The sequence below is a fragment of the Myotis brandtii genome, unplaced genomic scaffold, assembly GCF_000412655.1.
Source record: "Myotis brandtii unplaced genomic scaffold, ASM41265v1 scaffold74, whole genome shotgun sequence".
Lineage (NCBI taxonomy): Eukaryota > Metazoa > Chordata > Mammalia > Chiroptera > Vespertilionidae > Myotis > Myotis brandtii.
The window spans coordinates 1672786-1692485 of record NW_005370944.1 but is presented as its reverse complement, the minus strand read 5'-3'; the positions used below and the strand labels follow the sequence as shown (position 1 = coordinate 1692485).

Genomic DNA, 19700 nt, shown 5'->3' with positions numbered 1-19700 from the left:
CTCCCTCGCTCAGGCTGGCTCTGTGACCGCCGCCCACAGGCCCTTCCTTCAGCGGCCGGCGAGGGCGGGTGGGAAGCTTGGCTTCCTCTGTCACCGGGGGCAACCCAAGCCTCCCGCCTGCTCCAGCTGGCTCTGTGGCTGCCACCATCTTTTCCCGCTAATTCGCATACTCACTCCTGATTGGCTGGTGGGTGTTGTGAGGTGATGGTCAATTTGCATATTTCTCTTTTATTAGTGTAGATATTTTTAATTAGTCCTACCATTAGAACTAATTTCCACTGTTAAATGTTGTTTAGTTTAAATAATGGAATTTATGTAACAGAAAGTAAATAGTACAGAATAATATATAATTTCATATAAACACTTATTTTTCATATTTGTGTAATAATATTTTAAAAGTAATTATGTGGCCTGACTGGTGTGGCTCAGTGATTTGAGTGTTGACCCATGAACCAGGAGATCATGGTTTGATTCCCAGTCAGGGCACATACCCAGGTTTCTGGCTTGATCCCCAGTAGGGGGCATGCAGAGGCAACCAATTGATGATTCTCTCTCATCATTGATGTTTCTATCTCCCTCTCCCTTCATCTCTGAAATCAGTAAAATATATATATTTTTTAAAGTAATAGCATGTATGTATGGGTATAATTACTTATTTTATACTAGAGGCCCAGTGCACGGATTCATGCCCCAGTGGGGTCACTCAGCCTGGCCTGTGCCCTCTTGTAATCTGGGATCCCTCGGGGGATGTCAGAGGCCCGGTGCACAGATTCGACCCAATCCCTGCAGGCCAGGTGGAGGGACCCCACTGGTGCACAAATCCGTGCACCGGGCCTCTAGTATGCATATAAGATCTTTGGTTAATCTTTTCCCACCCTCTCCCTCCCATCTTCCCTCTGAGATTCATCAGTCTGTTCCATGTTTCCATGCCTGTGCCTTGAGCGTCTGCCCCTGGTGGTCAGTGTGTGTCATAGCTACTGGTGGAATGGTAAAGCAGTCGCTTAGGCTTTTATATATATAGATTAGTGTGGATTTAGGGGGCATGGCATGGCTGTTTTAGATTATCTTTCTAAAAAGTAGATTACCTTACCTGTCACTCAGCATAATGCTTTTGAGATTCATCCATGTTGTGTGTCTCAGTAGTTCAGTTCTTTTTTTTTTTTTTGCCAAGTTCCACAGTATGGATGTAACACTGCTGCTGTTTTTTTAAAATCCATTCACTCACTAGCTGGATGGACATTTATGTTGTTTCTAGTTTTGGGTGATTGTGAATAATCCTATATAATAAAAGCCTAATATGCAAATTGTCCTTGCTGGCTGTCATTCGACCGGGAGACTGGGAGTTCAACTGTTCACTATGACATGCTCTGACCACCAAGGGGTGGCACGGAACATGGTGGACGTCAGCAACACAGTGCTGGCAGCAGGCAGCAGTGGAGGCTCTGCTGGCCCCAATGGGCCCCAATGAGAGCAGGACAGTGGAGCAGGTGAACAGGTGGCACCAGGCCTAGGTGGTGCAAGCAGGGGCCTAATTGCCCTGCCGATTGTCCCACAGACAGCAACCAGTGGCAGTGGCAGGGGGAGGGGCTGCTGCCTGGCCCCCAGGCACTGAGGGAGCTGGGCAGGGGGCCCAGCCCCGATTGATCACCCTGAGGGCGGGATAGTGGAGTAAGTGAGGGGGCAGCACCAGGCCAAGGCAGGGTGCCAGGCAGGGCTCCGGGGCTGCAGGCTGGGGGCACGAGCTGGGGATGCAAGGCTGGGAGTGCAAGCTGGGGCCCGATCTCCACAGGCCACCCCGAAGGACTCCACCCATGCACGAATTTGTGCACCGGATCTCTAGTGATATTATAAATGTGTAGATATAGGTTTTTGTATGAACACATGTTTTATTTTCTTCAGTAACTACCCAAGAATGAAATTGATAGGTTGCATGATAAATGCATGTTTCACTTTGTGAAACTCCCTACTTGTTTTCCAGTGCAGCTATACCATGTTGCATTCCCCCAGCAATGTATGAGTTCCTCTGGATCCTTGATAATTTCAGTTTTAAAAAGACTTCTTTTTTCAGTCACTCTGATAGATGTATGGTGGTATTTCATTATTGTAACACTAAAGGCCTGGTGCATGAATTCGTGCACAGGTGGGGTCTGGCCAGCTCGCCCCGATGGGGCTTTTATTATAAAGGATGGAGTTGCCAACTTCGTCTTTTGGTCTGAAGAAGATACCTTTCATTATGGTGGCCAGTACACCTTTGTTTGACTGTTGAACAGATGAATAAACTAAGGAGGGATGAGGTGGGATCCAGGAAGCAAGAAATCTAATCCGAGAGGTGAGAGGGAGCCTGAGTAATGGAGGAGGCCATCCCTGCGAGCCTCCGGACACAGGCCTCTAAAGAAACCGAGCTGAGTGGGTCAGAGGCTCAGCGAGAGAGTTCTTCCAGAAGACAACAGAAGAGAAGTTCTTCCCTTGACAGAGGACTTTATGTGTTTACCTCTGTCCAGAGGAGATTCACCCAAGGAGGCCCCTGCCTAGATTGAATTAGTGACAGGTATTTTAAAAAAATAATTTAAGCTAAGCCCCCACCACCACCTCACCACACACACCCTTCAAGAAAAAGACACGTAGTAAGTCCAGGGAAAACAAAAGCTGTGAAAAAAAGATGCTAGTAAGGGCTCTGAAGAAAAAAACAGGGAGGTAATTAAGAGGGGACCTACTTTAGCCTTGGTGGTATCAGAAGGGATGCTCTGAGGAGGTGATGTGTAACGGAAGCCTGAAATGCCAGAAGGAACCAGCTGCAGCAGAAGGGGCTGAGGTCTGGGAAGGACCTTTGCATTCTGAAGCCCTGGTGTGCTTTAGAGGAGGGGGTGGGGTGAGACTGTGAGCTCCTCAGAGCACCTGGGAGGTGGCATGGCCCTTGCATGAGTGAGATGGTGTATGGGCTGTGCAGAAGCACAGTGAAGCCCCTCTGCCAGGAAGCCCTCCCTGACTGGCACAGAAGTCGCTGATTTGCTGAACTCTGGATGTGTGTGTTTCCAGCTTCTGGTTGACCCACCAAATTTAGGACTTTCCCAAAATTCTCTAGCACAATAGTGATGATGCCAGACAGGGCTTCACCTGCAGTGGGAGGGAGCTCCGTTAGACTATAAGAATATCTTCAGCATCGGACCAGGGTGTTTTTCAGGCAGCACACTGCTTCCCAGAACTTCTGCAGCCTTGCTTTGTGGCAAGGGAATGAGGGTGTGATGAGCTGGGATGGGGCTCTCTGGGGATACTTTCAGCCAAAGATGATACCTGTTTGTCCTTGGCCCTGTCAAGAGGGTAAGTTGAGGCATAAAGAGAATTCAGCCAGGTATACAGACAGAAGGAAAGGAAACTTGGGGAGGAGGATGAGGGACATGAGTAGACTTGTGCTGTGGAAAGCAAAAATATCCCATCTAGAAAGTTTTCAGGGGCTCCCTCATGTTTCAGCTTTTCTTCCAGCTCTCTGGTTTGGGGCCTCTTTCTTATCCTCATTCCCTCTTCCCTTGGGCATCCTGTTTGGAGAAAAAGGGTCAGATATCCTCACCCTGAAGGCATATGCCCCTTTCTTACAGGTAGTGTTGGGCAGTGGAGCTCAGGGATTCCAAGCACCAAGGAGGCTACAGAGAATATTCCAGAAAGTGTGAAGTTCCTCAGCCTCACCTCTGCCTGCCAGGTGGGCAGTCCTGGGCGATGGAACCACCTCTGTGAACTTGGGTGTCATCTCATAGTCCCAGCAAAGGCAACAGAAGCTTAGCTGGTTCTTGTCCCCAGCTTCCTGCTACTGGGTAGGAGCCAAGGCACTTCCCTGTCTGCCTCCTGGGCCCTACCCACCCACCCTGTGCGATGGGGAGCTGGGGCTGAGACTGGGGACCTCCTTGGACAGCAGCCTGTGTTTAGGGCAGCCCAACTGCAGAGCCAGCAGGCAGGCCTGACACAGGGGAAAAGGATGTGTTTTCTTACAAAAACAGGTCTATTTTGGTTCTCACTGAAGCCTTGAAGCCCGGTGAGTGTTTCATACATTTGGGGCTTTCAGCTTTTCATTGAGACACACCCTTCACCCAAACAGGCACACAGATGCAGAGATTCCTACTCACTCCTAACACACACACGCGCACACGCACGCATGCCCAAATACACGCACAAAAACACACACAGACCAAAACACACAAAGACAGTCTCACACCTACTCAAACACAAATACACTCAAACATTCCCAAACACACACAAATTCACACAGTCTCACACCCACATCCACACATACAAAATCATTCCCACACTGAGCTGTCACGCCCACATGTACATGCACATATAAATACATACATAACCACTCATATGGGCCCAGCTTAGAAAACGGCCTCCCATTTTTTCTTGTTTAAAGTGAGATTAGAAGTCTCTTACTTTCCTTGAGATTCAGTTTCTTACCCTTCCCACCATAAAAACCCTTCTGTCCCATCTTTTCTTGGGTCCTGTCCAGCTAGTGTGTGCCTTTAAGGAAGTTGAAGCTGCTAAAAGTGAGAGAGAAAGAAAAAAAAAAGCCAAAAAAAATTTGGCATCTTCCCCCTCAAGTTTCTGGTGTCACTTATGAAACACAGGTCCTTGCTGCTGCAGAGAAGCAGTTGTTTTGCTGGAGGGAGTGTGCAGGCTGCCTGGGCTCCCTTCCTGCAGCCTCCTCTCAGCAGCTGGTCCCGGACTCTGGGTGCAGGGACCAGGCTGCCCCTTCCTCCAGCAGCCCCCTCTTCCCTTGTGCGCCCTTGGCCCTGAAGACTGTCCTGGCTAACTCTGGCCTTTGTTGCTCTGGTTCCATCTTGGAGACACTTCTTGATCAAGAAAGAGTATTTGAAGGTAAGCCAGTGAGAGGAGGGCTCCAAGGGCCAGCAGGAGAAGGGGGGCTGCTGGGCCCAGGGGTTCCCTGGGCATTTCCCTGTGATTTAGGGAGCTTTGGACCTGTCCAGGGGCATCTACCCCTCCTACAATCACAGCCCCGGAAATCCCAGCAGCATTTGGGCGGAGCCTCTGGCCTCACCCAAGCCAGCTGAGAGGTCCCGGCAGGGTTTAGTTAGGCAGCTGCCTGGCATAGACTTAACAGAACAGGCCCTGGGGGTGATTCTGTAGAAAGGGTCTGGTGTCCACTGTGGTCAGGGCCAGTCGGAGCAAGAGGGGGCTGGGACGGACAGGGGTGGTGTGCACTGCACAGGGGCCTTGTCTGGGCGAGGGCAAAGCATACCTCTTGGGGGGCTCCGGTGGAAGGGGCTGTGGCCAGGATGCCGAACTGAGGGCAGGAGGGAGGGTCTGCAGAGTGCTGGCGGAGGGGTGGACTGGAAAACAGATTTCAAGCCAGAAAGTCAGCTAGGAACTGGCTAAGGCAGGGAGAGCTCTCCACTCAGAGGAGGAGCTAGGGTTCTCTTCTATCCTGTTGTCACCTCTCCTGGCTGCATGACCTCGAGCAAGTCCTGGCCCCTCCTTGGGCCTCGGTTGACCGTTCTGTAAAATAAGGGTGCTGGGCTAAGTGGTGTTGGGTCTTAGCTGGCTTATGTGGGGCAGGGCCTTCTGATGGGGAAGAGCTCTGGGTTGAGCTCTGGGCTGGCACGACTGCCTTCCATGGGTCCTTGGAGTCACCTCAGTGTCATGTTCTCCCCTGCAGGAGGTAGGATGCAGGAGCTGTGTCTGCTGTGCTGGGCGGTCCTCCTGGGCCTGGGGCAGGCCTGTCCTGAGCCCTGTGACTGTGGGGAGAAGTACGGCTTCCGGATCGCCGACTGTGCCTACCGCGACCTGGAGGCTGTGCCACCTGGCTTCCCAGCCAACGTGACCACATTGAGCCTGTCAGCCAACCGGCTGCCCAGCTTGCCAGAGGGTGCCTTCAGGGAGGTGCCCCTGCTGCGGTCTCTGTGGCTGGCACACAATGAGATTCGCACAGTGGCTGCTGGCGCTCTGACCTCACTGGGCCATCTCAAGAGCCTGGACCTCAGCCACAACCTCATCTCTGACTTTGCCTGGAGCAACCTGCACAACCTTAGCGCCCTCCAGTTACTCAAGATGAACAGCAATGAGCTGACCTTCATCCCCCGAGATGCCTTCCGCAGTCTTCATGCCCTGAGCTCACTGCAGCTCAGTCACAACCGCTTGCACACACTGGCTGAGGGCACCTTTGCACCGCTCACCGTGCTGTCCCACCTGCAGATCAATAACAACCCTTTCCAGTGTACCTGCGGCATCATGTGGTTCAAGACATGGGCCCTGACCACAGCCGTATCCATCCCGGAGCAGGACAACATCACCTGCACTTCACCCGATGTGCTGAAGGGCACACCGCTGACCCGCCTGCTGCCACTGCCTTGTTCAGCACCCTCGGTGCAACTCACCTACCAGCCCAGCCAGGATGGTGCCGAGCTGCGACCTGGCTTCATGCTGGCACTCTATTGTGCTGTGGAGGGGCAGCCGGCCCCGCAGCTTCACTGGCACATCCAGACGCCTGGAAGCACGGTGGAGATCACCAGCCCCAACGTGGGTGCTGATGGGCATGCCCTGGCAGCCAGCAGCCAGCCACGCTTCCAGGCCTTTGCCAATGGCAGCCTGTTCATCCCTGACTTTGGCAAGCCGGAGGAAGGCACCTACAGCTGCCTGGCCACCAATGAGCTGGGCAGTGCGGAGAGCTCGGTGAACGTGGCACTAGCTACTCCGGGCGAGGATGTGCTGCGGCGCAGGTTCCATGGCAAAGCTGCGGAGGGTAAGGGCTGCTATACGGTTGACAACGAGGTGCAGCCGTCAGGTCCTGAGGACAACGTGGTCATCATTTACCTCAGCCGCACTAGAGGCCAGGAGGCTGCGGAAGCAGGGGGCGGGGTCTCTGGGCAGCAGCCCCCAGGCCTGCTTCTGCTGGGCCAGAGCCTCCTCCTCCTCCTCCTCCTCACTTCCTTCTAGCTCCGCCCCCACCCAGCTGAGCTGCAGCAGCCCCCGTGACTCCTCCCCCTGACTCAGTGGATGTCCAGGCAGGGGTCTGGGGCTGGCAGCTCCCAAGACCTGCATGAGGGATATCACATCTTCCTACCTCCCCTTCTATTCTCTTCCGGGACACTCGCCACATCCACTTCTAGACTCGCTCAATGCTAGTGACTAGGTCAGAATTGGATCCCATAACTCATGGGTCTTCGGTATTCCTTGCTGCTAACCACATGGCCCATGCCCCCCTGTGTAGGCAGCGTGCTAACAGGGTACTGCCCTACAACTGGGCAAGGCCTCACTGATGGAATCCAGGGACTGGGACTGACCACCTGGCGAAGGCTGGGGGCTTAGGCCTTGGCAGGGAAATAGCCTGAAGTAGACAGGGCACAGGAGAAAGAAATGGGATATAGGGGCAGAGGCTGGTGTGGCTTTGAGACTCTCAGTGACCTGCTTGAGCTCCTGCTGCCCTGGGGCGTTCCCTAATGACTTGGGGGCTCCAAATTCTCTGCCCCGTCTCAGACAGGACTGGAGGATCTGGGGGCCTTCCTCTTCTCACCCTTTCTCCTTTAGCCTCTGCCCTGCCATCCTGGACATCTGCTCTGCCTCTCTCTCCAAGTGTGCATCTGTTGCCTAGCCCTCTGAGACGGCCAGTCAGCCTGGGGACAGCGGAGGAATAAATAGCATTTCTGATGCTCCCTGTGTCTGCCTGGAGTTTCATCTGATCTAGAAGCCCCTGTCAGGGGTAGGACCAGGAGCTGGAGAGTCAGGATGGCCAGCCGGCCTGTCCACATGGGACGGGCCTGTGAGACACGCACTGACTATGCGGCAGACGGTAGCATGGGTGGCCCAGCGGTGGGTGAGAGGCTGGGTCCCCAGCTGAGCTGAGTTGCAGATGTCCCTCCCCCCAAATTAGCCCATGAGACAAATGGGGACACTAGCTACTGAGGCTTCCCTGGGACCCTGAGTGGTGCTGTATGCAGTAAGGGTGTGAGGAGGCATTGTAGAGGCGGGGAAAGAAAGAGCCTGGATTGTGGTCCTCTTCCTGGTCCAGTCCAGGGAAGAGATGTCAGGGAGTGTAGATGGAAGGGGGACAGGCTATGCAAGATGGAGAAGTGAGAGAAGGGAGGGGATGGGGGACATAGGACGTAGAGGAGAGAGGACGGAGGGAAGAAAAAGGACCCAGGAGACTGAGGAGAACAGATTTGAGGGAGAAGCCAAAGGAAATGGATGTCCTTCCTCCCACCTTTTCAGGAAGAGGAAACGGCATTTCTGGAGGAAAGTCCTTTCGTAGGAGTCTTTCCCCACAGAACAGATGGGCCAGTAACTGTCTTGGGGGAGGGGGCAGGTAGGATGAGGGCCTGGCAACAGCCTGCAGATCTCTTAGAATGGGGAGCAGGTAGATGGGGTCAGGACCTGGGGACTATAAGAACCCTGTATCTGTGCTGGGTCAGATGTATCTCCCCTCTGCTTCCATCCCCATCCCTTTCCAAATTGAAGGGTGCTACACATAGGACGACCCCATGGGAGAGGCTCTGCCACCTTTGCCCAGAGCTCTCAGGACTGCTGAGCTCAGCAAAATAGAGGCAGGGAGACCAAGGAGCCTGGGGTAGAAGCTATGAGCCTTGGAGGCTGGCCAGCCTCCCTTTCCCCTCCTCCTGGTCTGCATTGGGCACTTCTCCACCCCCTCTTCAGCTTGCAGCTCCCACTGAACAGATGACACCAGCAGCACATGTCAAGGACTGCGTATCTGGTGGAAAAAACAGCAAGAAAAAGCTGAGCCCCTGTGCTGTGCCACCTTAAATAAGTCACTACCCATCTCTGGACTTTAGTTTCCTTAGGGAAAAAAAAGACAGGCCCTGTCTCAGTTGGTTGGAGTATTGTCCTATACAGGGAAAGGCAACCAATCAGTGTTCCTCTCTCCCTCTCTCTCTTTCTCTCCCCCTTCCTCTCTCCCAGAGCTCTCAGGACTGCTGAGCTCAGCAAAATAGAGGCAGGGAGACCAAGGAGCCTGGGGTAGAAGCTATGAGCCTTGGAGGCTGGCCAGCCTCCCTTTCCCCTCCTCCTGGTCTGCATTGGGCACTTCTCCACCCCCTCTTCAGCTTGCAGCTCCCACTGAACAGATGACACCAGCAGCACATGTCAAGGACTGCGTATCTGGTGGAAAAAACAGCAAGAAAAAGCTGAGCCCCTGTGCTGTGCCACCTTAAATAAGTCACTACCCATCTCTGGACTTTAGTTTCCTTAGGGAAAAAAAAGACAGGCCCTGTCTCAGTTGGTTGGAGTATTGTCCTATACAGGGAAAGGCAACCAATCAGTGTTCCTCTCTCCCTCTCTCTCTTTCTCTCCCCCTTCCTCTCTCTCTAAAAAAAAATCAATAAAAACATATCCTCAGGTGAAAATTAAAAAGCCATATTTCTGAATAAAAGAAATGAATGAGTACAATTTTTTAAAAAAGATGAGGTAGGACATGGTAGTGCTTAAGAGTCCAGTTGACTCTGGTTCGCTAAGGCTTGATAACCCTAACCTGACTTGGACCTCTGATGTCTCTGGCTCCATTCACAGTTGAGCAGGCCTGGCTTTTTGGAGTAGGACGTGGGCCCAAGACCTGAGTCAGGGGTGACTGGGGAACAGCTGTGCTCCAAATGAACTGGCTACTCTCCTGCTTTAAAGTCACCCATGGCGCCCACTGCCTTGGGATGAAGCTCTGAGTTCCCCAGCCAAGTATTCATGGCCACTCTGACTGGCTCTCCCAGGTCCCCCCTCCCCTCCTGGCCTCCCTTAGAACTAATGACTTGTTCTCTAAATGTTCTGTGATGAGTCTTCCTCTGCACCTTTATTCATGCTGTTCCCTTGGTCTGGACACCATTCCCCTCTTCCTTACTTGGCTAAGTCAGCCTTTGAGACGGCTTAGGTACCACATCCTCCAGAAAGCCTTCCTGGATGCCCTGCCCCTGCTTCTCAGCGCACACTATGCCCCCTCCTCTGGCTCCCACAGCGCTGGGCGTCCAGCATCCCAGCCTGATCACACTCTGTTGTGACTGGTTCCTTGTTTAGGGCTGAGACCCAGTCTGCCCTCTCCTCCCTGTGATCCTGTCAGTCACGGACACAGGGCCAGGAAGACATTTTTCACGGGCTGCAGTGGGGTCAGAGCCTGCCTTCTTTGCCCTCCTCACAGGCAGCCTTAAAGGTGGGTCCCAGCTCCCTGGTCCTGCCCCTGGTTTCATGTGTGTTTGGGGCTGTATTGGGGTGTAGGAACGTGGAGGAGGAGTTGGTCTCCACTAATTGTGCAGACATTTTTTTAGGCCCCACTGATACTGATCTCTGGAGTGGCCACATTTCCATCACCCTCTGTAGCCCCAGCCCACAATGGACCCACACCCTCACCTACACAGCTTCCGACCTCCACCAGTCTCCAGCAGGGAAAGGGCCACTTTACGACCCCCCACTGCCCTTCCCCTCTGCATCCTTGATCTTCCACCATTAGGGCAGCTCCCTCACTGCACGCCCCCACCTCCACACCTTAATTCACATTGTCCCCATCTTCCTTAAATCTCTTCTGCTCCCCAAGTCTTGCTCATTCTCGAGGACCCTGAATAAGTCCTACTTTCTAAAGCCAATGCCCCCATGGCTCAAGGGTGGCATCACAGGGTTCCTAATCTCTCCGCCACCCAAAGGGATGCGGCTAGTGGGAGGGTCTTCTCTGCCCCAACCAGGGGGCCCAGCCCAGCATGTGACCAGAATACCCACCCCCACCCAAGCCCCATAAAACCGTGTGGGCAGTTTTCCCCACGTGACCCACCCCTACGGAGGACTATTTCTCAAGGACAAGTTTATTGCAGGGAGCACACTGACCTCTTTTATAATATCTACAGGCATACCAACTACAAAAATATCAGCTCTCAAGTGTGGGCAGCTCGGTGTGGGGCCTTGTGCGAGCTATGACTTTGTTGCCAGTAGGAGCCCACTCGCTTTCTCCTGGGCTGCTGGAGCGAGGCTGTCCCAGCTAGAATCACCAATCCAGGTCAGCAGAAGGCTTCAGTGAGGCCCTGGAGGCTGGCAGCAGGGCCAGCGAGGGGAGGGACCTGGATGTAGCTTTTCTGGCTCCATTGGCTCCTGGACCAAGGGCCTAAACCATTGATTGCTTTCTTCAGAGCCCTTAGCTTCCCAAGGCCAAGGAAGCAGAATAGAGCCCTCTCTCAAGGCTCACAATGTAGACAACCTCCACACAACCACAGTGACCTCCAGCCTCGGGGGCTGGTCACTGGGATCCTGATCCTGGGACCTGCTGGCAGAGCTGGTGCTAAGCAGAGAGCCTACCATGGCTGGGGCAATGCTGGGAGAACCAGGGAAGGGATGGGCTGGGAAGAGGGGAAGCAAGCGCACAGATGGGGACACATGCCTTGGCGTTCCCCGCCTCAGGGCTGGGTGCCATTGGCCCGGGCACCTGACAGGGCCCTCTTCCGGAAGGTCTGTAGGGCTGGGTTGTGCAGCAGCGTGTAGGTCAGACCCCAGCGAGCCCTGCCTTGGCGGGCTCTGGGCCCTGTTCCCTTGGCCACAGGGTCATTGATCTGCAACAGCTGCATCCCTGAGAAGGGGAGACCTTCTGTGAGTCACTCATCAAACCCAGCCAAGCCCCCTGCACCCAGACCTGAACACAGTCTGAAAATCCCCTGGGTGAGTGGAGGAGGCTGGTGAGACTGGAGTTCCAGCTTAGTGTCCCCCTCCCTACTACACACTTCCCAGACAGTACGGGAGGAGGGGGGAGGACAGACTGCCTGAGAGGGAGAGGTGGAGGGTGGCCCATGGTGGGGGAAGACAGAGCTCCTTGGCAAGATGGCCATCTCCTTCCCTGTGAGAGGATGTGCGAGCATGCAGAGTGAGAAAGGGTGTGCATGGGTGCACATACATGTACATGGTGGAAAAAATTACCAAAATGGACCAGGAAAATTCTCACTTCCTCTCTCCCACAGGCAGCTCAGGAACAGAAAGTGAGCATTTTCCTGCTCAGTGGTGCATGTTGGGGAGGGGTGTATCCCTCCTTCCTGGGAGAAGCTGTGGGTGGGCTCAACTCTCCCAACCCCAAAGGGAAGGTGCACCTTCTTCTTCCATTCCGAGTCTAAGGCCATCCTGGGGGGCCGGATGGGGCTGGGGCTTCTGTGTTCGCAGGAGCAGGGTACAGAAGGCTATCATGGCTGGATGCGACTGGTTGACCTCAATCTTCAAGAAGTTGCAGTATGTGCGATAGCCTGGGGTGGGCGGGGGATGGTGGCACTCAGACAGAAGGGCCCAGACAGTCCCTAACACACACACCTACACACACACACACACACACACACACACACACACACACACATACACACACACACAAGCACCCTGCACACTCTGCATGAAAGCACATAGACACACCTGAGCACATGGCACATGCACTGCACGTGGGCCCACTGCACACACCGATGTGGCAGTCCCAGACATCCTCAGAGAACAGATTTGAACATAAACCAGGTCAGGGCATCAGGGCAGACCCTCCCTTACAGCTTGGGCAGCCTGAGCAACCCCCCTGGCCCTGCCCTGTGACCTTACCAGGGTCAAGAGTGGCAGCTCTAGGTGGCAGCAGGCTGAGGTCCATCTGACCAAGGTGGACAGCATTGTAGAGGGCAGAGAGGACCACTCGCCAGATGGCCACCATGACGCCCACCAGCACGTTGATGGGGAAGAGAAGGAAGGTGACTGCATAGAGTGCGCAGCTAGGGTGAGGGAGAAGCAAGGCTAAGTCAGGCCCCCACACCCCCAGCCCCTTCCTCAGCTGATGACCACAGCTGACATGTATTTATTGAGTACCTGCTGTTTATTGAGTATACTTTGTATGCACCCCATCCTGTGCTGGGCCAACTCTCAACCCAGCTGGCCCTCCTCACCACTCTGGGAGATAGGCCATGTACTCCCTCCTATAGAAGGGAAACTGAGGCCCAGAGAAATTGGGTGACTTAGCTAAAGCTGCCTAGCTAGTCAGTGTCAGAGTTAGGGTTTAAGTTCAGTTCCACCTGGATCTTTCTATGACCCCAGTGTCTCCCACCTCCCTTCTCTGGTTCCCTTGTCCACTGACTCCAAGTCTCTCTTGGGGCTAAGGTCCGCCCACAGCCTTACCATCTAACAGGGAATTAATTTTTCTGTTAATCTCCTTCCTGCAAAGAGGGAGGCACATGGTGTGGAGGGCATAGAGGATCCAGGGGAGAGCAATGTTGATCTCGAAGCAGGAAAGGCTATGGGGTGATGCTGGCCCTGTGACAGATGTATGTGGAGTAGGCTTGGCCACTGCCCCATTCTCTGTGGGTAAGGCAATCTCTGTTTACTACCCACTGGGCTCCCTGACAGAGAAGGGAGAGATGGCAGTGGAGGAGGAAGGACACAGCTAAAGACACGAAGGAGAAGAGGCTGAGGACCTGAAAGAGCCACAAACCCAGGAGCTGCCTTACCGGTTGGTCAGCTCTGGCCATCCATGGTTAGTCTTCAGAAAGACCCAGTGGGCTGCCATGTTCTGCAGAGTTACAGCCAGGGCCAAGGTCAGCCAGAAAGGCCTGCAGGCGGAGTGGGAGGGTGTCACTGTTAGTGGCCCTCTGGGAAGGGGTCCTAGAGCCCTCAGCCCTTTGCCTCTCTTACCACAAGGATGCCAGTGATTGGAGGAGCAGAAGGTTACTGCCATGGAGCACGGGCATAAACACCAGGAAGGCCAGGGCCATGGTCCCCAGGAAGAAGATGATCTGCTGTGTCAGGAGCCCTGCCAGGGTGAGGAGGGGACAAACATCAGCCTCTGCAGGACCCAGACCACCCCTGGCACTCCCAGGGGCCCAAAGACCTTGGGATTGGGCAGACCTGACTTCAGCTCCCTGCTCTGACGCCTCGCTGTGCCACCTGAGCAAGTTAGTTTACATTCCTGAGCATTGGTTTCTCCCTCTGCAAAATGGGGAGAGTGGCCCCTACCACACAGGGCTGTTGTGAGGACCCAATGAGATTATGTCTGTGCAACCCTTTGAAAACCAGTAGGTGCTTTGTCAATGCTATTTTCCCTCCATTGCTGCTGAGTCCTTGGGGGAGCAGACTACATTTTAAAGTAATGCTTGTGTTCTTACTGCCCAGAGTCTGGAACATAGTAGGCGCCCCACAGTTGTCTAATGAAACAACTGCTAATGGTTTATGTGGGGACATGTGTACAAGAGGGCTTGGGAGGTACAAAGTCCACTGAGATGATCAAATCCACTCCTTGGTCATCCTTCTGCCCTCCTTCTGGAGTGCAGGGTGAGAACTGAAGGAACCAGCAGGGAGAGAAAGCTGCCCTGGCTCTCACAACACTGACCATCTTCCCTGAACGTCAGAGGTTTTATTCACCACAGTGCCCTGGGGAGAACCAGAAAGTTAGGAGCTGGGAGCGTCCTGGGAGTTAATCTAGTCCAACTCCCTCAAGAACAGACCCCCTTTGCAATCCCCATCTATGGCCATGGAATCCTGCCTGCGTACCCCCAGTGACATGGATCTCATTGCCTCCTGAGACAGCCCATCATGGCATAGCCCTCCCTCACACAAGCAGGAATGTGCCTCCTTAAGCTCCCCACCTTCCAGCCCTGGGTCTACCCCCTGTGTACATAGCTGGTGGCACCCGGGACCATGCTCATGTTAGGGGCATCCTTTCCCCAAGGGCTCCTGTGTCCCCTAGCCCCACCTGAGTGAGCTTCCTGAGTGCAGGGAAGGCCAGGCGGGTCCCTCTTTTCACTCTTATCCCAGAACTTGCCCCAGCACAGGCAGGCAGTCAAGAACTGCTGACCACTCTCCCCTCACTCACTGGGGTCAGTGTCTGGGGCCAGTCAAGGCCCAGCAGGGTGGGCTGAGGGGCTCACCAAGGCAGGTAAAAGCAGTCTGGTAAGCGCTGAAGTTCATCCAACAGAATATGGCCTGGCGAGAGGGGTGAGGGCTCTGAGGCAGGGGGCCAAGGTCCAGGGCAGCCCCTCGGTGTAGCGCTTGCAGATTGGCCCTGGGATGAGGGTGAGAAGGCAGGGATCTCAGGAGCACATATACTCCCTAAATTCTTCCTCTAGGCTAGCCACTGGCTGAACTCTCGGTCTAATTACAACCCAAAGGCAGGGAAGCTCAGGGCTGTGGGAACCCAGTGGAGGCTACTAAGCCAGCCATGGGAGGTCAGGGAGGGCTTCCCAGAGGAGGCAAGGTCTGACTAGAGAGTCTTAAAGGATAAATAAGAGTAAGAGTAAGCTGGTGAGGTGGGGATCTAGGGAAACAAATTCAGGCCGAAGGTTCAATGTGAGCCAAGTCAGAAAAGTGAGAAACAACAGAAGAGATGGAAAGTGACTCACAACTCGGCCATCAGAGTGGGGAGCAAGGTTCCCCATCTATGGCCATGGAACCCTGCTTGCATACCTCCAGTGACATGGATCTCATTACCTCCTGAGACAGCCCATATTGGCACTCGAGCAGGAATGTGCTGAACATAATGCAATGCAGAGGCTTGAGGGCCTGGAATGCCAGCCTCAGTAGGGCTACCCCTGTGAGGAAAGATCCCTGTGGGACAACCTCTGAGGCCCGATGAATGTGCAGGTCATAGGAACCAGTTCTCTGACATGGATCACCCCTCCCTCCCAACTAGAACCTTCTCTCTCTCTCTCTCTGCTCACATTTCCTCAGTGCTCCTTACCATTTACATGAACGGGCAAGGCGGGCAGCCTGACATTCAATGTCCCGTAACAATCTCTCCAGTGCCGGTCAGACCACCTCCTCACCCACACTCACAAGCATCAGGCTCACCCAGCCTCTGTGCCCTTGTCATGCAGTTCTCCTGCCCGTGGCACCCTTCCTCCCTCAGCTCCTTCGTCCTCTCCCATTCCCAGGTGCCTCCTATCAAATCCAGCCCACCCAGGTGGCCCCTCTCAGTATAGGCAAACTCACACTTCAGCCCCTACTCAGTCATGACCTAGAATCATTCACAGATGGTTACCCACTCAGATTGAACCACCCAGCTTCTCTGCCCAACACAGGGCAGCTGACTCAGTGGCAACCTGGGCCTGCAGAGACCCTCCCTCCCTCTAGCCCCAGGGCTTTCCCCACAGCCCTTCTGAGTCAGGGGTCCTACAAGCCCATAGACGCTGACCTCCTCCCCACTTCCACAATGAGGGACAGAGCCAGCCACTGACCTGTGTGTCACCAGTGAGCGAGTCAGCATGAGGAAGGTGAGTGAGCAGGACAGGACCAAGGCTGAGATGTAGCAAACTGGAGGGTGAAGAAGCAAAGTGGGAGGCCATGGCTGGAGGCTCTCCTGGCAGCCTCCAAACTGCTACCAGGGTGTGCCTGGGGGGAGTTACCCTGCCACACCCCCCACTGTGAGCAGAAGCCTCTTGCCACATTCCCTGTTCTCAGACCCAGTGTAAGCTGACAGCCCTGGCTGGCCTATGGTGCCAGGTGACACAGGGTGGCCAAGATGAGGAGAGGCCCCTCTGAGGTTGTAGACTTGATCCTCACCCGGGTCTTGCTTCGTCCATTGCTGTGTGACTTCCAGTGAGAGATGCATTCAACCTGGCATCTGCCTCCAGATCCACTGCTCCCTGATTGTGTGGCCTCCAGGTGTCATTTCATCTCCCAGCCTAGCTCGCTAATGCCGGGCACACTGCTGTGCTGCCCATCTCACAGCATCATGTGAGCATGAAACCCCATCTAGGCCTGCATCAATGGCCTTTGTTCCAGGCACGAGGATGCGCATGCACTTCAGTGTGGCCTGAGTCCATCAGAATGAGGGGAGGTGACCACTGCTACCCATCTCTACCCCATCCCCCTGGCCACCCAGCCATGAGCACAGATCATGAGTTTGCTGTCTCACCAGCAGCTGGGGGAGAATGCCTGGTTGTGAGCAAGCCTGGTAATGAAGCAGAGTGAGGATGGAGGCTGTACCCCTTTCACCTTACATCCACACCCAGCCTTGCCCTGCACCCTCAAAGCAGCCCTACAGGAGAAGCACGTGAAAACATGGAACCAAGAAAGAGGCCGAGACTCTGAGAGGTCTGCCCCACCAGCCACACTGTAGGAAGTGGTAGAGCCAGAAGTGTAACCATTCCCAAGCAGACCCAGAAAGAGCCAGGGTGCCTGCACCCTGCTCTCCTCAGCCAGCCCAGGGAAGTGTTCCTGGTTTCCTGTTCCACAAGAGCAGGGCCGGTGGTTGAGGGGCAGGGGGTGCAAATGCACGTGAAAAAGGCAAGCACTGGTTCCACATTAACTACAGGTGCTGGAGAAGGGCACTGGCAGCATGTTCGGATCACCTGGAGATATTAAAAGCCCCATGGCCCAGGCTACACCCCCAACCAATTAAATCAGAAGTTCTGGGGGTGGGACCCAGGCCTTAGCTTTTGTAAAAACAACCCTGGCGATTCTGGCATGCAGCCAGCATTGAGAACCACTGTAATGGGGGCTTTCAGAAGATAGAGCCTTAAAGGTTTATTTCAATAAGCAATTGAGTGAAATCAATCAACCAATTGACATGTATAGAGTGCCTGCTACAGTGGTTCTCAGACAAACTGTAGGCTCACATCAGAGTCACCAGGGTTTCTGAAGTCAGGCCTGGAGCTTGAGCCTTGGGGGTTTTAAAGTTACCAGGTGATTCTTGGGAAAACTGCTCCAGAAACCGGAGTCTCCCTGCCTGTCCTGGGCTCACTCCTCCAGGGGCAGGAGGTGGTACTTTTCTGAAGTGAAGCTTGGAGAAAGCTCTGAGCATGCATCTGCCCTTCAGGAGCCAGTTCTGCACCAGCAAAGATGCATTCAGACTATTTCTGCCAGGAGGTAAGGAGCCTGCCTGCTGAGCCATCCCGGGGCCCCAGGCCCAGCCTTTGATATCCATCTACCTCCTGCTCTACATCTTTTCAATTGGTTCCAAACTTGGGTCCCTCCTAATCCTGATGCCCATAAGGTCTTCCTGCACTTGGCCTCCTCTGGGACACTGCAGCTGTTCCCTTCTGGGACCTGTTTGGTGGATCCATCTGTCTTCCCCACCAAATCTAGGGCCTCAAGGACAAGGCTGCCTTTGTTGCTGCAGCACCATTTTTGCAGACAGGAAATTTGAGGTCCAGAGAAGTGCCTTGCCCAAGGTCACACAGCTAGTAAGTGACAGTGCAGAAATTCTAATCTAGTCCATCTGGCTCAGAGTGAACTTTCTGTGACCAATGCCAGGTTTACTAACCAGGTGCTGGGGAGGAGAGGGTGGCAGCCCTAAAACAGGCCCTCAGCGCTCAGATGGCATATTAGCTCCTTAGGCTAAGAACACACCAAAGGGTCCCAAAGCCAGATCTAATCTCAATTCCACTCTGGCTTGCTGACTGCTTTGGACATATCTCTAATGCCCCTAGGCTTCGGTTTTCCTCATCTTCAAACTAGGAGAGTAAAGGCTGCCGTTTGACCCTGCATCTGAGAAGATTCAAAATGGGAACCTTTGGGTGTGGAAACCACAGCGTGTGATTACAAATGCCAGGCATATTGAGTAGAAGCAGAATCCATTGTCCTGGGCCTGTCACTTCCTGCCTCTGATCCTTGATTCCCTATTCTGAGCTATGGCATCAATGATGTTAACCTAACAGGGCTGTTGTGAGGTCTGTGCTTGGATGTGGACTGATGTGAGTCATGTCTACTCCTGCCTGTGGCCCCAGTTGTAGCCAAGTTGGAAAATCTCCCTGGAGATGTCATTTCAGCCCACCAGAACTTGTCACCTGTCCAGCTTGTGGGCCTTAGTTGCAATCCAGGGCAGCCTCTGGTATGGGAGGAGAATCGCTCAGGAAGGTGGTGAGGCTGGCGTCAGGAAAGGAAGCAGTACCGTACACACCCCTGCCCTTCCCCACTCCCTACCCCTCCCTGCTCTCAGCCCCTCCCAGCTCTCAGCATGCCTGATCTGTGGATGAGGATACTGATGGTCAGGAACAGTGGCAGCCTAAGCTCCAAACATCACATGTTACTCCTCAGAAGCCAGGGTACTCATACCAGCCAAGGACTCCAAAGTCAGCAGAGAGTGCAGGACCCTTGACTCCTGACCACAAGGCTTTGGTCTCACAGTGGTGGAGAGAGTCCCAGCAGGGGCATCAGAAGGCTGAGTTCTTTTCTGCCTGACTACCACCTGAGGTGAGCCCTTTCCCATTGTTAAGCGGGGACACTTCTCAGTCTCCTCCACAGGGCTATTGGGAGGGCCTGGAAGGTGGGTAACAGAGCTAAGGGATGAAGGAAACTTCTAACCCCAGAAGGGAAGGCTGGTATGGTTCCCCAGCCTGGGTCTCATTGTCAAGGGAGGGAGGGAGAAAGGACATGGCCCGAGGACAGGGATTGGGAGAGAAAAAGCATCCGCTGAGCCCAATCCCACCCACCATGAGAATGAGCTCAAAATGTTGGTGCTCCTTCCATCCCCACAGCTCCACCTCCTCTCTTCCTCCCCAGCCTCAGCAAAGGCCCCAAGCTGTCACCTCAGCTCACAATCCATGGCCTTCCCCATCTCCAGCCTGCAGAGCTGGGCAAAGTCACTGTGGGTGAGGCTGGGAGACACCACACAAGCTGACGAGGGGCTACTGAGATGACCCCTTCAGGTCTCAGAGTCTTGGGACCGGAAGCCCCAAGCCCCAACCCCCCAATTTGGAGATGACATTATTGAGACCCAAAGAAGGGAAGGAATGTGTCCAAGGGCCGCGAGCAGCTCAGATATCCCACTATCCCACCCA

The 19700-nt window shown here is 54.2% G+C and overlaps 2 protein-coding genes across 2 annotated transcripts in view; one reads left to right on the top strand and one right to left on the bottom strand.

The window, feature by feature from the left end:
* Window positions 1–4599: 4599 nt before the first annotated feature.
* On the top strand, window positions 4600–7653 carry ISLR (immunoglobulin superfamily containing leucine-rich repeat). The gene is made up of 2 exons (XM_005882788.2): window positions 4600–4863; window positions 5663–7653. Exon 2 carries the CDS (start codon window positions 5671–5673, stop codon window positions 6937–6939), a length of 1269 nt encoding a protein of 422 aa, XP_005882850.1. The 5' UTR covers window positions 4600–4863; window positions 5663–5670; the 3' UTR covers window positions 6940–7653.
* A 3119-nt stretch (window positions 7654–10772) lies between these two features.
* The window catches only part of STRA6 (stimulated by retinoic acid 6), a 22978-nt gene continuing 14050 nt past the window's right edge, over window positions 10773–19700 (bottom strand). Inside the window, exons 12-18 of the mRNA XM_014530501.1 lie at window positions 16155–16230; window positions 14850–14983; window positions 13618–13735; window positions 13434–13535; window positions 12541–12704; window positions 12057–12206; window positions 10773–11545 (exon numbers count right to left, since the gene is read on the bottom strand). Of these exons, the coding sequence (XP_014385987.1) occupies window positions 11376–11545; window positions 12057–12206; window positions 12541–12704; window positions 13434–13535; window positions 13618–13735; window positions 14850–14983; window positions 16155–16230 (914 nt within the window). The 3' untranslated portion in view covers window positions 10773–11375. The remainder of the gene's footprint in view (window positions 11546–12056; window positions 12207–12540; window positions 12705–13433; window positions 13536–13617; window positions 13736–14849; window positions 14984–16154; window positions 16231–19700) is intronic.

What these genes read in the sequence shown, in the direction of transcription:
- ISLR (XM_005882788.2), top strand. Translation starts at nt 5,671, where the DNA reads ATGCAGGAGCTGTGTCTGCTGTGCTGGGCGGTCCTCCTGGGCCTGGGG.